The 15157-nt window shown below is 39.2% G+C and overlaps 1 protein-coding gene across 2 annotated transcripts; it reads left to right on the forward strand.

Annotated features, from left to right (window-relative positions):
* Window positions 1–1949: 1949 nt before the first annotated feature.
* DNPH1 (2'-deoxynucleoside 5'-phosphate N-hydrolase 1) lies at window positions 1950–6787 on the forward strand. Of its 2 annotated transcripts, XM_031964814.1 has the most exons (4): window positions 1955–2302; window positions 5972–6040; window positions 6310–6420; window positions 6528–6787. In XM_031964814.1, exons 1-4 carry the CDS (start codon window positions 2071–2073, stop codon window positions 6674–6676), a joined length of 561 nt encoding a protein of 186 aa, XP_031820674.1. In that variant the 5' UTR covers window positions 1955–2070; the 3' UTR covers window positions 6677–6787. The 2 variants fall into 2 exon arrangements, with proteins under 2 accessions (XP_031820675.1, XP_031820674.1); XM_031964815.1 differs by lacking the exon at window positions 5972–6040 and having other exon boundaries at window positions 1950–2302.
* The last annotated feature ends 8370 nt before the right edge of the window (window positions 6788–15157 follow it).

Consider the following 15157-nt stretch of genomic DNA (forward strand, 5'->3'; position numbering starts at 1 on the left):
TATATTTGGGCATAAAAATCATCTTCAAAAGTACAGGCTAGGTAAAGGATAGTAATTCAGAAGCTCTAGAAGTTATTTTGTTTCATAAATGCTCAAATGAGTCAGGAGAGTCATGCGCTGGCCAAAAAAGTTCAAACCATTTTGGGCTTTGAGAGACAAAGTTTTCAAGAGTAAGAATGTGATAGGGAGGTAGATGGCAGAATGAATAGAGTGTTGGGGCCCAGAGTCACAAAGATCTGAGTTCAAATCCAGACTCAGAAATTCTTAGCTTAGTTTAACACTTCATCTCCAACCTTCTCAGTTTTCCCATCTGTAAAATGGAAACGATAATAGCACTTACTTCCCTAGAATGTTATGAGAATCAAATGAGATCATATTTGTAAAGTACCTAGCACAGATCCTGGAACATGTTGTTCAGTCATGTCTGACTTTTTGTGACCTTGTCTTGGTTTTTCTTGGCAAACATATTGGAGCAGTTTGCCATTTTCTTTTCCAGTGGATAAAAACAAGATTAAGTGACTTGCCCAGGATAACACATCTACTGTGTACCAGAGGCAGGATGTGAATTTAGGTCTTCCTGACTCCAGACCCAGCACTCTATGCACCTAATGACCTATAACTACCTCCTTACACCTGGGCCCTTGCAATTTAGGAAGCTAAAAAGTGTCTAAAGCAGAGCTTCTTAATCTTTTCCCACTCAAGACTTCTTGCCTGAGAAATTTCTATGCAATTTCTCCATGGTACATTAGGTATGTGAAATAGTTATACATTTACTGATAATTTTGTGACTCCCACTCCATATTCGGTCTCAAACCACAGTTTAAGAAGCTGGGGTCTAGAAGGTGGTACTAAAAGCCCAGTCTCCTTCTAGGAGGACTTGATAGAAAGAATTGCGGATCAATATTGGGCTTTAGAAACAGAATAGTCAGGGAACACATGACTGCTCCTTTCAGGTACTTGTAAGACTGTGCAGTGGAAGAGGGAACAGACTTGTTTTGTCTGGACCCCAGAGGAAAGAAAAGAGAACAACGGGTAGGAGTTACAAGGAGACTGATCAGTTGATGTCAGGTGAAAAAAAAAAAAAAAAAAAAAAAAAGCCCAACGCAACTCCCTAACAACGAGAGCCAAGCTAAAATGAAGGGGTTGCCTTAGGAGGGCGTAGTTTCCCCCATTGTTGGAGGTCTTCAAGCAGAAACGGGTCCCCACTTGAAATCGAAATTCTACGACTGTGATTTCTATTAAGAACAGTTGCAAAGAAAGCCCTACTGCGTGACCCTGGACAAGTCACTCCACCCCTTTGCCTCAATTTCTTCATCTGTAAAAGCGAGCTAGTTATCTTGGCCAAGAAAATCCCAACCGGGGTCATGGGGAAGTCGGACACGGCTGAAATGTCTCAAAACCCATCATTACCGCACGGACTACTGAGAGGCGCTTTCGTGGCTGCATCTTCTGGTTTAGTCCTTTTCAGTTTTGTGACCCTATTTGGGGTTTCCTTGACAGACTTTTGAGTGGTTTGCCATTTCCTTCTCCACATCATTTTGACAAATGAAGAAACTGAGGCAAAAAAGGTGAAGTGATTTGTTCAGGATCTGGCAGCTGGTTAAGCGTCCAAGGTCACAGGTGAGCGCTAATCGGAATCATCTAATCGGCAGTCTTATTCCCGTTTCCCTGAGGAGGAAACCGAGGCTGAGAGAAAATAATGGCTCATGTGCCCGGGGTCACACGGAAAGGGAAGAATTACCCGCCGTAGAACCTGCGTCCCCCCCCCCCCCCCCCGCAGCCTCGGGCTGCGCACGTGCGCGCTCCCGCTAAGATACCGACGACGCAGGGGTCAGCATCCTAGTGGTTATGACGGCCGCAGGGCGTAGCCCAGCGCGGGGAGGGGAGAGGGGGGAGGGCGGGGGCGTTCTTAGGGTGGCCCTCCAACCCCTCTCCGCTAACACTCACTGTAAGGGGGAGGTGGGAGAGAAGTAGAGGCCAGGTCACGTGCCTGGAAGTCACGTGCGCCCCGGGGCGGTGCCGTCGTTCACGCGGCGGGCGGAGCCTGTAGGGGGCGTACCGGAGGCGGGGATGGCGGCTGCATCGGCTCCTGGACGGGAACGGGGCGGGGAGTGGGGCGCTGGGGCGGAGCCACGGGAGCCCGGGGAGCCGGGGGGGCCGGGTCGACTCTCCCTGTACTTTTGCGGGAGCATCCGAGGCGAGAGGCAAGACAGGGCCCTTTACGGGCGCATCGTGTCAAGACTGCGGCGCTTCGGGGTGGTGCTCACTGAGCACGTGGCGGCCGCCGAGCTGGGCGCGCGCGGTGAGAGGCCGGCCCGAGGGCGGGGGGCGGGGTCTGAAGCCGCCTCCCTGCGACCGGGCGGGGGCGGGGAAGGAAGAAGGGACGCTTTCCTCCTCTCCCCCTGCGGAGTCCGGGCGCTGTGCGTTGGGGGCGGGGCCTCGGCTGGAGAGGGGAGGGGCGGAGCCGCGACGGAGGCCACTCAGCCTAGTGCGGGGTTCCCGAGTAGGAGCGATCTGGGCTGGGCCCTAACGGGGTCAACCTGGAACTTCCGGGCGGCCTCCCGGGCAGGGACTGTTAGAGGCAACTGGGCGGGCTAATGGGTAGCGCTCCGGGCCTGGACTCGGGAAGGCCTGAGTTCCGGTGTGGCCTCAGAGGCCTCCTGACTGTGAGACCCTGAGCCAGTCAATTCCCTCATCTGTAATAAGTGTTGCAAATTACATGTGTCTGATACGATAACGATAGCATGTACCTCCCAGGGCGTTGTGAAGATTAAATGGGATATTTGTAAAGCGACGGCCCAGAGCAAGTACAAGGTAAATGGCATTAAAGCCCTCAGGACTGGGCCGGCACATGTAAAGTGCTACATAAATATTAGCCTTATTATTTTAAAGCCCTCAGCACGGTGCTACATATTTACATAGCGTAGTCAGCTACTATTATTAATGAGGAGGGACTAGGAAGGGTGAGATAACTCATGGCTCTCCTCATCAAATCCTTCCGTCTGGGTAAAGTTCTTTCTGTAAAGTCAGAAAATTTTTTCTTTATACTGATGTAAAATCTGCTTTTTACATTCAGTCAATAAACACAAACCTACTATTTACCAGTGTTAATTACTGGGGATACAAATCCAGGCAAAAAAATAGTCCTTGTCCTCAAGGAGCTTACAGTCTAGTGGCCAATAGGCTGGTGACCCTGTCACAAAAGGAATATGATGTTAATATGATATAATTTGTTCTTCCTGAACCCATGAGGGCTCTTGGTAATCACCCCCTGCCTTTCTAGTGGCTCACAAACTCAACCTTTAAAAACCCATTCTTTAATGTCAGCTGTGACTTGAAATTGCTAGCGGTTTCTGTGATGTATCTGTTTGTTGAAATTAAGACATTTGCTTGTTTCCAATCACTGAGCTCTTTAGTGTTTTTAAAGGTTGCTCGGCAATCCATCTGTAAAATTCTTTCAGTACACTGGGATGTAATTGTCTTTCTTCTCTCTCAATTACCTTCAGGTTCGATTATCACACGGTGATGTTTGTCAGAACAAACATTTTTTATTTTTTTTCAGTTGCCAAAATAGTGAGAAACAAAGTAGCGTAACAGTCTTGAAAGGAACCTTAGAAGTCATGTAGTCACTTAACATCCATAATTATACCTTTATGAGCCCTCCAAGGAGTAGTCATTTAAGCTTTGCTTGAAGGCTTCCAGTGACAGTGAAAATAGGCAGCCCGCACGCTGCTCATTGCTCTCAGTATTAGGTGGTTTTTCCCTTGATTGACTTGAAATCTACTTTTCCTCAACATCCACCCATTACTCCTTGTTCTGATTTTGGAGATCAAGAAGAAAAAGGCTTCTGTATGATAGAAACTATAATAGTTCTGCAATAACATAGATAAGTCAAAGGACATTCATTTACTGTCCTGACTGTTTTTTGTTTATCTAGGAAGACTTAATGTTCTGGAAAAGGCCTCCCCAGGATCTTTCTTCACATTTCTTTTTGTCATCTGCTAATGTTAATAACTCTTTTTCCTAAGTCTGTCTCAGTATTTTTGGTGACACGTCATATCTTCCGTCTTTTGTGCATATATCTGTCTTTTGTGATATATGTATCTTCCGTCTTTTTAAAAAATCAGTTTATTGGAGAGCTCCCTGTATATGGCTATATTGACTTCTTCTTCTTCTTCTTCTTCTTCTTCTTTCTTCTTTCTTCTTTCTTCTTCTTTCTTCTTCTTTCTTCTTCTTTCTTCTTCTTCTTTCTTCTTCTTCTTCTTCTTTCTTCTTCTTTCTTCTTCTTCTTCTTCTTTCTTCTTCTTCTGGCAATTGGGGTTAAGTGACTTGCCCAGGATCACACAGCTAGGAAGTGTTAAGTGTCTGAGCCTAGATTTGAACTCAAATCCTCCTGACTTCAGGACTGGTGCTCTTACTGCATCAATTAGCTGCCCCATCTGTATTAATTTCTTTTGATAATTGTCTCTTATTGGGATTATTATGCAGATGTAAATCCAATAGCTTTTTTTTTTCTTTTCTTATTCTTCAGGACCTCTCTATAGTATTTTATACAGTTGACCAGTCTCCTCTTCTAAATAACCTTTTCTTCTGAGGCACCATGCTGGTTTTCCTCCTGTATCTCTTTAGTCTTTACAATTCTCCCTTGCTATTTCCTATCTCTTACCATTTAAATGTCGGTGTCCTTCAAGGTCTTGCCCTTGAGCCACTTTATTGCAACCTTTGGAAATCTTATTTACGGCCAAGACTTTAATCATTTATAAATACAGATGAGTTCTGCATCCATAGAGAGAACTATAGAAACTGTGGATTGAAGCTTAGTGTTTTCACCTTTTTTGTTTGCTTGTTTGTTTGTTTTTCTTTCTTTCTTGTGATCTGATTTTTTTTTTTTGTGCACAACATAACAAATATGAAAATATGTTTAAAAGTATCACATATCTAACATATCAGAGTGCTTGCTGGCTTGGAGAGGGGGGAAGAGAGGGAGAAAAATTTGAACACAAGTTTTACAAAATGAATCTATCTTTACATGGGTTTGGAAAAATAAATATTACTGAAAAATAAACAAACAAACGAATAAATACAGATGAGTTCCAAGTCTGTATCTCAAGCCCCTCTTAATCTCTCATTCTGCTGGCCCATATTTCCAACTGCCTGAAAGTCATTTCTTTGTTATGTTCTGCTAGGAGCACAAACTCTAAAATAGTTGGTCTATCAGAGACCTCTTTTAATTCTTAATCTTTCTTACCCTCCACATTGTCAGCTGACAAATCTAGTTCTTCCAAGTAGCCATATCATGTGTTCTTTTCCATTAATATAGCCACAATTCCAAGAAATATTTCTGTCTTAAACTTTTAGAATAGACCCCTTTGTAGACCTTTTTATATTCTATTTCTTCTCCTTCAATCCATCTTAGTTTATCTTCCTAAGATACTGCTTTGATCATGCTTTTTTTCCTGCTCAAAAACTTTACTGCCTCCAGAAAAAAATTCAATTCCCCAGACTGGAATTCAAGGCTTCCCACAATCCACAGTACTTTTATCTCCTCTCCATTTAAAACAATTGTAATGAGACTCACTTTGGCTGGTCCCTCTGCCTTTCGGGTTTCATATCTGCATCTCTACTTCCTTCACACAGGGATTGTTCTCCTCACTCTATATATTCATTTTTTAACCATCTTTCAAGGTCCAGCTGAAGTTCCACTCTTCACTTATTGTGCTTTCTCTGAGCTCAGTCCCAAACTTCTCTATACTAAACATTTTTCATAGACTCTTCAATTTGAAAAGAATCTTATAAATCACACAGCCCACCTTCTTACTCCTACTCTACTCCATCAATAGTGAGTTTCTGTGGGATGAAAAAGACTGAGTGGGATTTTGGATAGTGCCTGGAGAAGGGCCCAAGGACAAGTGATAGGTCAGGATGGGAATGAAATTCCAAACTTGCTTAACTGTCCCCGCAATCTCTGCAGGAGAAGAGGCAGCAGGGGGTGACAGACTCATTCATGAGCGAGACCTGGCTTGGTTGCAACAGGCAGATGGTGAGTGACCCCCTTTGGATTCTCAGTTCTTGGAAGCACAAGATTGAAATTTCTTGGATTTTTTCATCCTCTTTTCCAAGGAGGCTATTGCCTTTATCCTCCAGGCTGACTGGGTGCTCTCTACACACCTTTCCATGAGAATAATACTTCCACCTTATGTTTAATTGTACACTGCTATATGACTTCATAGAAATCTCTAATCCTCTCTACTTCTATACAAACACTAGAGAGAATCTGAGCCAGCTTGTCATTTTCTTGTCTCCCTGTAGTGGTGGTGGCTGAAGTGACGCAGCCTTCCCTGGGTGTGGGCTATGAGCTGGGCCGGGCTGTGGCCATGAACAAGAGAATTCTGTGCCTGTTTCGCCCTCAGTCTGGTCGAGGTGAGTGTCCCGAGGCCCTGCCATGTGCTTCTGCCTCTGGGAGGGGACAGGAGCCTGAGGAGAAGCCCTGGCTGTTAAGGTTACCTCTGCCTCTGCTCTTCCCCCAGTGCTCTCGGCCATGATCCGTGGGGCCGCTGATGGGACACGGTTCCAGGTGTGGGACTATGAAGAGAATGAAGTGGAGACGCTGCTGGACCGGTACTTTGAGACTGAGCCCCCTGAGCCTGGGGCTGCCTCCCCCTCTCCAACTTCTTGACCTAACCTTGATATCTAAATTTCTACCCCAAATCTGCTTGATTCTGCTTCTTCTATGTGCCATTCTTAGCCCCTCTCCCCAGTCCTGAATTAAAAAGTGTGTTCAAGTTTTATCTTTGTGTCATTTCTTGGGGTGGAAAAAGTGTGGAAAAGATGGGAGTTCACAGAAAACCAATCACAGAAACAAAGAGTTTATTTTATTGAATGTGTTTAAGGCTCCCAGGAACACCACCCCTTTCACACACACCCCACACACATACCCCTGCCACTGTGGCAGAAGGTGACCTGTGTTCTCAAAAGATGAACTCTAGCATGTGGGCATGAATGGAAAGGCTTTGATTATGGACTTGGCAAGATTCTCCTATTTTTGACCCGGCCACCCTAGTTCATATATTCCCTGCCCAGGGGCGTGGATCCCCATGCAATATACCTGCTGATAGATCAGTTGTTATGTGGTTGAATACATCCTATGACTGAGAAACTCACTCAAACAGGCCGTTCCACTGCTGGACAGACATGTAGCAGAGGGGGTTAAAATCTTATCTCAGGCATACCTGTGGGACCCTGCACAAAACCTCTCTCTCAGTTTGTTCATTTGTAAAATAAGAGAAAATAACCAACTGTTTTAAAGGGTTGGGAAGATCAAATGAAATCCTACATGTAAACTTTCAGGCATTATGTCACATTAGCAATTAATATTGTAGCTGACATAAGCAGAGGACCTTATGATTTATAGAGAACTTTACCAATACTTTTTTAAAAATACTTTTTATTTACAAGTTATATGCATGGGTAATTTTACAGCATTGACAATTGCCAAACCTTTTGTTCCAACTTTTCCCCTCCTTCCCCGCACCCCCTCCCCTAGATGGCAGGATGACCAATACATGTTAAATATGTTAAAGTATAAATTAAATACAAAATAAGTATACATGACCAAACCTTTATTTTGCTGTACAAAAAGAATCAGACTTTGAAATCGTGTACAATTAGCCTGTGAAGGAAATAAAAAATGCAGGCAGACAAAAATAGAGGGATTGGGAATTCTATGTAGTGGTTCATAGTCGTCTCCCAGAGTTCTTTCACGGGGTGTAGCTGGTTCAGTTCATTATTGTTCCATTGGAAATGATTTGGTTGATCTCATTGCTGAGGATGGCCAGGTCCATATAAATTGATCATCATATAGTATTGTTGTTGAAGTATATAATGATCTCTTGGTCCTGCTCATTTCACTCAGCATCAGTTCTTACCAACATCTTTTCTTAAGATGAAATAATGTTCCTGTAACTTCCACTTATAAAAGTGGTCTTTCCTAGTTACTAGTTACTTTGCCCTCTGAAAACAAATAAGTCTAAACTCTTCTGTCCTAATTCTTCTCAAGACTAAACATTTCTGGTTACTTCAATTGATCTTTGGGTTCATCTCTAATTTCACCATTCTGGTCAACTTCATCTGGTCATCTTACAAAATGTCAAACACCCTTTTGTTGTGGATCTCCCAAAACTAAACATTGTTTTCAATAGCCATTTGCCAATAGACAACTCAAAAGATATTCTAAGGAATAGAAAAATATAAACCATATGAAAATACAAAAAATCACCAATAAGTGGTGAGAGAAATTCAGATTAAAAAACCCTGAGATTTCATCTCATGCCCTGCAAATTGCCCAAAATGACAAAAGATAAGAATAGTCAATGTTGGAGGGATTGGGAAAAGATAGACATATGGGTACTTTGTTGGCAAAGCTGTCAGTTTGGGAAAGCAATTTGGAATTATGCAAATAAAGTGACTAAAATATCTATGACTCCAGAGACTCCATTACTGGATTTATATCCCCCCAAAAAATCATCAATAGGAAAGTTCTCAGATGCACCAAAATGTTTATAGAAGCACTTTTTTTTTATAGCAAAGAATTGGAAACAGTAGATTCCCATCAATTGGAAATGACTCAACAAACTGGTACATGAATGTAATGGAAATATCTGGAATACAGAAAAGTATGGAAAGATCTGTATGAACCAATTCATAAATAAGTAAGTGGAGTCAAGAAAATAATACACTAAACACAGTAATTAAAACAATGTAAATGGAATGAATATTACATAATTATAAAGAACAGGCATAACTTGAAAGAAGATATATGAGAGAACGTTTCCCCTTTGTAGAGGTGGGAGGTCCACAGGTATATATTAACACATGTTTTGGAATTTATTCAATGTATTGATGGATTGTGCTGAGTTTTTCTTCTTTTTTTGCTTTAAAAATATGTCTGTAGGGGTAGCTAGGTGGTGCAGTGGATAGAGCACCAGCCCTGAAATCAGGAGGACATGAGCTCAAATCTGGCCTCAGACACCTAACATTTTCTGGCTGTGTGATCCTGGGCAAGTCACTAACCCCAATATATATATGTGTGTGTGTGTATGTATGTGTACATATATATATATATATGTATATATTTAGAGGTGGCTCCATGGGAAGGGGAAAAGAGGAATACTGGGGAAAACTGATGATATTAAAAATGAAAGATCAACAAAAACATTTTAAGAACATTATAACTAAGAAAATAACTAAAATATCCATACTTTCTTATCTAGAAATACCAGTGTTTGGTCTATAATCCCCAAAAGGCCAACAATAGAAAGTCTCTATAAATATCAAAAGATTTAAAGTTGAACTTTTTGTAATAGCAAAGAAATAGCAAAGAAAACTAGATAAATGCTTATAGATTAAGAGATGGCTAAATAGATTTCAATTCATGAATATGATAGAATATTAATACATAAGAAATATAGGTATAAAGAATACAGAGAGACATTGGAAATCTTATCCAAAATGATACAAAGTAAAATAAACAGAATCAGGAAAACAATATTCATAATTTTTATAATGTAAATTAAAAGAACAAAAAAGTACACAAAAATAATCACTATATAGATATAATAATTAAGCTTGGTCCTACAAAAGAAGTAAGAAAACATCTCTTTCCTTCCTTTGTCTTGATGGGGAACTATGTTGTTTTTAGTCACGTCTAACTCTTTGTGATCTCATTTGAGGTTTTCTTGATAAAATACAGGGAGTGATTTGCTATTTCCTTCTCCAGTTAATTTTTTACAGATTAGGAAAATCTAAAATAAGGTTAAGGCAAAATAGGGTTAAGCAACTTGTTCAGGAAGTCATACAGCTAGTAAGTGTCTGATATTGGATTTGAACACTGAAAGATAAGTCTTCTTCATTCTAGGCCCAGATCTCTATCTACTGCACTGCCAAGCTGCTGTAGGGAACCATAGTTGTGTGACATTTCTGATACTGTTAAATTCAGGTGATATATTCGATAATTTTTCTGGACTGTTTTATTTCTTCTTCCTTTTTAATTTTTGTTTATTTGTTTTTTTGTACAAGGAATGAATAAGGAGGAGTCTTGTCTCCTCTGCTTTCAACTAGGGGATATGTTAGATCACTTAATGTGTGTTTAGTTTTTCATTTTATGGTCCCTACCTTCTCCTCCAGTTTTGGATGGGGATTGTCTGTTTGTCTGGTGTTGGGTTATATGCGCGTATACTGATAACCCTTCTCTACTAGAAAGGAAGAAGGATACATTTGGAAATTAAGATGATGGGACAAGAAAAATTAACAATAAAACTTAAAATAAAAACTAAATTCCAGAGTCTTTCTATTTCTTCTAAGATCAGATACAAACTCCTCTGGGACAGTATAACTCTCTTCTGGAATTATTTTATTTTATTTTCATTTATAAATTTCAGCTAAATTGATCTTATTGTCTATCACATTCCCCAAATCAACTGTCTCCATGTTTTTGCATAAGCTGCCTTTACCATGTGCAGACTATATCCTCTCACCTCACGTCTATCCCTTAGAATCTCTATCTTTTTTTAAAGTTCAATTGATGCTCAGTGAAATGAGCAGAACCAGATCATTGTACACAGCAATAAGATTATATGACAATCAATTCTGATGGCCAAGATTCTCTTCAACAAAGAGATGATTCAAACCAGTTCTAGTTGTTCAGTGATGAAGGGAGCCAGCTACACCCAGAGAGAGGGCTGTGGGAACTGAATGTGGACCACAACATAGTATTTTCACTCTTTTGGTTTGTTATTTGCTTGCATTTTGTTTTCTTTCTCATTTTTCCCTTCTTGATCTGATTTTTCTTGTGCAGCATGATAATTGTATAAATATGTATACATATATTGGATTTAACATATATTTTAACATGTTTAACATATATTGGATTACTTGCCATCTAGGGGAGGGGGTGGGGACGAGGAGAAAATTTGGAATACAAGGTTTTGCAAGGGTTGGTGTTGAAAAATTATCCATGCATATGTTTTGAAAATAAAAAGCTTTAATAAAAAAAAAATAAGAAAGAAAAAAATTCTCAAGAAAGAACCAGTCTGCCTGTGGGCCTTTTATACTTCTTACTTAATTCCCTCTGAAGGACACATTTCTTCTCCTCCATTTAGAACATTAGCATTATAGAAGCCCTCTTATCTGCTCAAATAAGTATATTTTTTTAAGTTTAAAAAAAAAAAAGCTTAGTTCAGATACTATCCTGATCCTTCTCAGTTGCTAGTGCCTATCCCACCAAAATTATCTTGTAGCAACCATATAGGGCAGCTGGGTAGCACAGTGGATAGAATTCTGGGTCTGGAGTCAAGAAGATTTATCTTCCTGAGTTTAAATCTAGCCCAGACATTTACTATCTAAGTGATTCTGGGCAAGTCACTTAGTCCTGTTTGCCTCAGTTTCCTCATTTATAAAATGAGCTAGAGAAGGAAATGGCAAGCCACTCCTTTATCTTTACTAAGGAAAAACCCCAAATAGCGTCATGAAGAATCATATATGACAAAAATAATGACTGAACAACAAAGCATATTTTTAATCTGATCATATAGGAATGTATTTGTCTTGCTAGAACCAACACTTCTTTTTTTGTTCTGTTTTGTTTTTCTTTATATATTCCCAATGCCTGGCACGTAGTTATCACTTAATAAATATTTGTTGAATAACTGACTGATTCAGTGCTTATCAATCGATTGCTTGAGACTTAAGTGATTAAGTCATGAAACATGATTTTTTTACTGACAGTGTCCTCTCTATGGCACTTACTAGTTGTGTGACTGGGCAAATCACTTAACCTCTCTGTTTACTTCAATTTCCTTATCTGTCAAGTGGGAGGAACGATTGCACCTACCTCCCAAGGCTGTTATGAGGATCAAATGAGAGAACATTTATAAAACACTTAGTATGGTGCCTGACTAAGTGTTATATAAATGTTAGCTCTCATTAGTATAGTTGTTATCTATGCACATTGTTGTGCACTAGCATTTTATGCAGTAATTTATCAGGTGTCTAAAATTAGGCATATACTTTAAAAAAAAAAACTGAACAGTGCTTTTATTGTTGTTAACTTATTTACAATTCTAAATTAAAGAAATAATTTTTCATAATAAATATTTCTTTCCCTGTACTCTCTCCAGCCATTATACAAATAAAATTATGAAAAACATATTTCTGCTTTTTGAAACATACAGTCTTGAAAAAGTTATTTTAAAGCATGTTGTCCCACATAAAAAGGAAACACATCAGAAAAACCAGCTGTTTAATTTACAGCCTGAACAAAATTTCTTTAAATATGGATTTTTTTTCCTGCTCTGCAATATTACAACATTTAAGATGGAAATCCCAGATGAGCCCTCACATTGTGATTTTTGTTGTTGTTGTTCAATGTTGCCTCCCTTAAGTATATAGGAGAAAATGAATAGATTCCCATCAATTGAGAAATGGCTAAATAAATTATGGTATATGAAAGTAATGGAATATTATTGTTATATAAAAAAACTATGAACAAGCTGATTTTAGAAAAGTCTGGAAAGATTTACACAGACTGGTATGAATGAAACAAGTAGAGCCAGGAATACATTGTACACAGTACCAGCAAGATTGTGTGATGATCAACTATGAAAGACTTGATTCTTCTCAGCAATTTAATGATTCAAGGCAATTCCAATAAACTTTGGGTAGAAAAATGCCATCTGCATCCAGAGAAAGAAGTATGGAGACAATGTAAATCAACATATGCTATGTTCACTTTTTTCCCTTTTTTCTTATTGTTTTTTCCTCTCTTTTTTCCTTTTCTTCTCTCCCAATATGATTCATAAATGCATATTTTTTAAAATTAACATACAAAAAAAGAAAGCAATAAAAAGGGGGGAAGTATATAGGAAGACAGCTATCTCAATGTTGATTATTCAGCAAGGGATTATAACTCTCTCATTGTAATATCAGAATTAGCTATTAGTAGGGTGTTCTTGAATTATTAGTTTAGATGTTTTTAGTCATGCTAAGGAGCATTCAAAAAGAAACAGATACTTTCTAATACGATTCAGTATTGCTTCTTGCTACTAGAGGACATTACAGTTTGCAAGAGCATAGGGGGCTCTTCCTAACACAAAAGACCACTCCACTTCATCACTTGACTCGGAATAGGATTTTATGTTAGGTCCTTGATAGCCAGGTTCAATTTCATCTAAGAGCATGCATGGATTGTTGCTCAAAATATTAAATAATTAATATACTAAATGCATCTGAGGCTCCACTCTGAAGGGGTCTTCCATTTTTTTCAGGTCACTTCCTCCTGCATTCATAGATTCAGACATCTAAACATATTGTATTTTTTTTATTTTTTTATTTTATAGCCTTTTATTTACAGGTTATATGCATGGGTAACTTTACAGCATTAACAATTGCCAAACCTCTTGTTCCAATTTTTCACCTCTTACCCCCCCACCCCCTCCCCCAGATGGCAGGATGACCAGTAGATGTTAAATATATTAAAATATAAATTAGATACACAATAAGTATACATGACCAAACTGTTATTTTGCTGTAGAAAAGGAATCAGACTCTGAAATATTGTACAATTAGCTTGTGAAGGAAATCAAAAATGCAGGTGGGCATAAATATAGGGATTGGGAATTCAATGTAATGGTTTTTAGTCATCACCCAGAGTTCTTTCTCTGGGCATAGCTAGTTCAGTTCATTACTGCTCCATTAGAAATGATTTGGTTGATCTCGTTGCTGAGGATGGCCTGGTCCATCCAGAATTGATCATCATATAGTATTGTTGTTGAAGTATATAATGATCTCCTGGCCCTGCTCATTTCACTCAGCATCAGTTCCTGTAAGTCTCTCCAGGCCTTTCTGAAGTCCTCCTGCTGGTCATTTCTTTCTTTTTTTTTTTTTAATTTTAATTTTAATTTTTTTTATTTAATAGCCTTTTATTTACAGGATATATGCATGGGTAACTTTACAGCATTAACAATTGCCAAACCTCTTGTTCCAATTTTTCACCTCTTACCCCCTACCCCCTCCCCGAGATGGCAGGATGACCCTGCTGGTCATTTCTTACAGAACAATAATATTCCATAATATTCATATACCACAACATATTGTATTTTTAATAATGGAATTAAATGCAAAGAAACATATGGACTCTTTTCATTACACTGTTTCCTTCCCAGGATCTTTTGTGCAGATGAGAGAGATCCCCATCCATGCACACTTGCAAGTGGCATTTATTGTCAGTCAAATGGGCATTATTAAGCATCTTCTATCTCTCAGGTACTGTGCTAAGCACTAGGGGTACAAAGAGAAGCCAAAAACAGTCCATGCCTTCCAGGAGCTGATGGTTTAGTGGAGGATACAACAAGAAAACAAATATATACCAATAAGTTACCTATAGGATTAAAAGGGAAATAATTATCAGAAAAGAGGGATTAATTAGGAAAAACTTCTTGTAGAAGGTAGGATTTTAGTTCAGATTTGAAGGAAACCAGGTCAACCAAAGGATGAAATTGAGGAAAGAGAGTATTCCAAGCAAGAGGTATAGCCAGAGAAAATTCACAAAGCACACAGATGAAATGATTTGTTCATGAAATAGCTAGATGGACAATGGCACTGGATTGAACAGTGAGTGGGGCAAAGGATTACAGAAGACTGAAAAGAGAGGGGAAGGGGCCAGATTGTGAGGGGCCAAACTGAGGATTTTGTATTTGAGATGATAAGGAGCTGCTGGAGTTTTTTGAGTAGGGGGAAGTGACAAGGTCAGACCTGGACTTTAGAAAAATCACTTTGATGGCTGCATGGAAATTGCAGTATAATAAAGAATGATGGGATACAATCCCTATATTTTTGTCCGCCTGCATTTTTGATTTCCTTCACAGGCTAATAGTACACTATTTAAAAGTCTGATTCTTTTTGTACAGCAAAATAACTGTTTGAACATGTATACTTTTATTGTATTTAATTTATACTTTAACATATTTAACATGTATTGGTCAACCTGCCATCTAGGGGACGGGATGGGGGAAAGGAGGGGAAAAATTGGAACAAAAGGTTTGGCAATTGTCAATGCTGTAAAATTATCCATGCATATATCTTTAAATAAAAAGCTATAATAAAA

Source organism: Sarcophilus harrisii, chromosome 4 (genome assembly GCF_902635505.1).
Source record: "Sarcophilus harrisii chromosome 4, mSarHar1.11, whole genome shotgun sequence".
Lineage (NCBI taxonomy): Eukaryota > Metazoa > Chordata > Mammalia > Dasyuromorphia > Dasyuridae > Sarcophilus > Sarcophilus harrisii.

What these genes read in the sequence shown, in the direction of transcription:
- DNPH1 (XM_031964814.1), top strand. Translation starts at nt 2,071, where the DNA reads ATGGCGGCTGCATCGGCTCCTGGACGGGAACGGGGCGGGGAGTGGGGC. An exon ending in CGCCGAGCTGGGCGCGCGCG is followed by an intron (nt 2,303 to 5,971) that starts GTGAGAGGCCGG and finishes CAATCTCTGCAG; the next exon opens with GAGAAGAGGCAGCAGGGGGT. An exon ending in TCGCCCTCAGTCTGGTCGAG is followed by an intron (nt 6,421 to 6,527) that starts GTGAGTGTCCCG and finishes CTCTTCCCCCAG; the next exon opens with TGCTCTCGGCCATGATCCGT.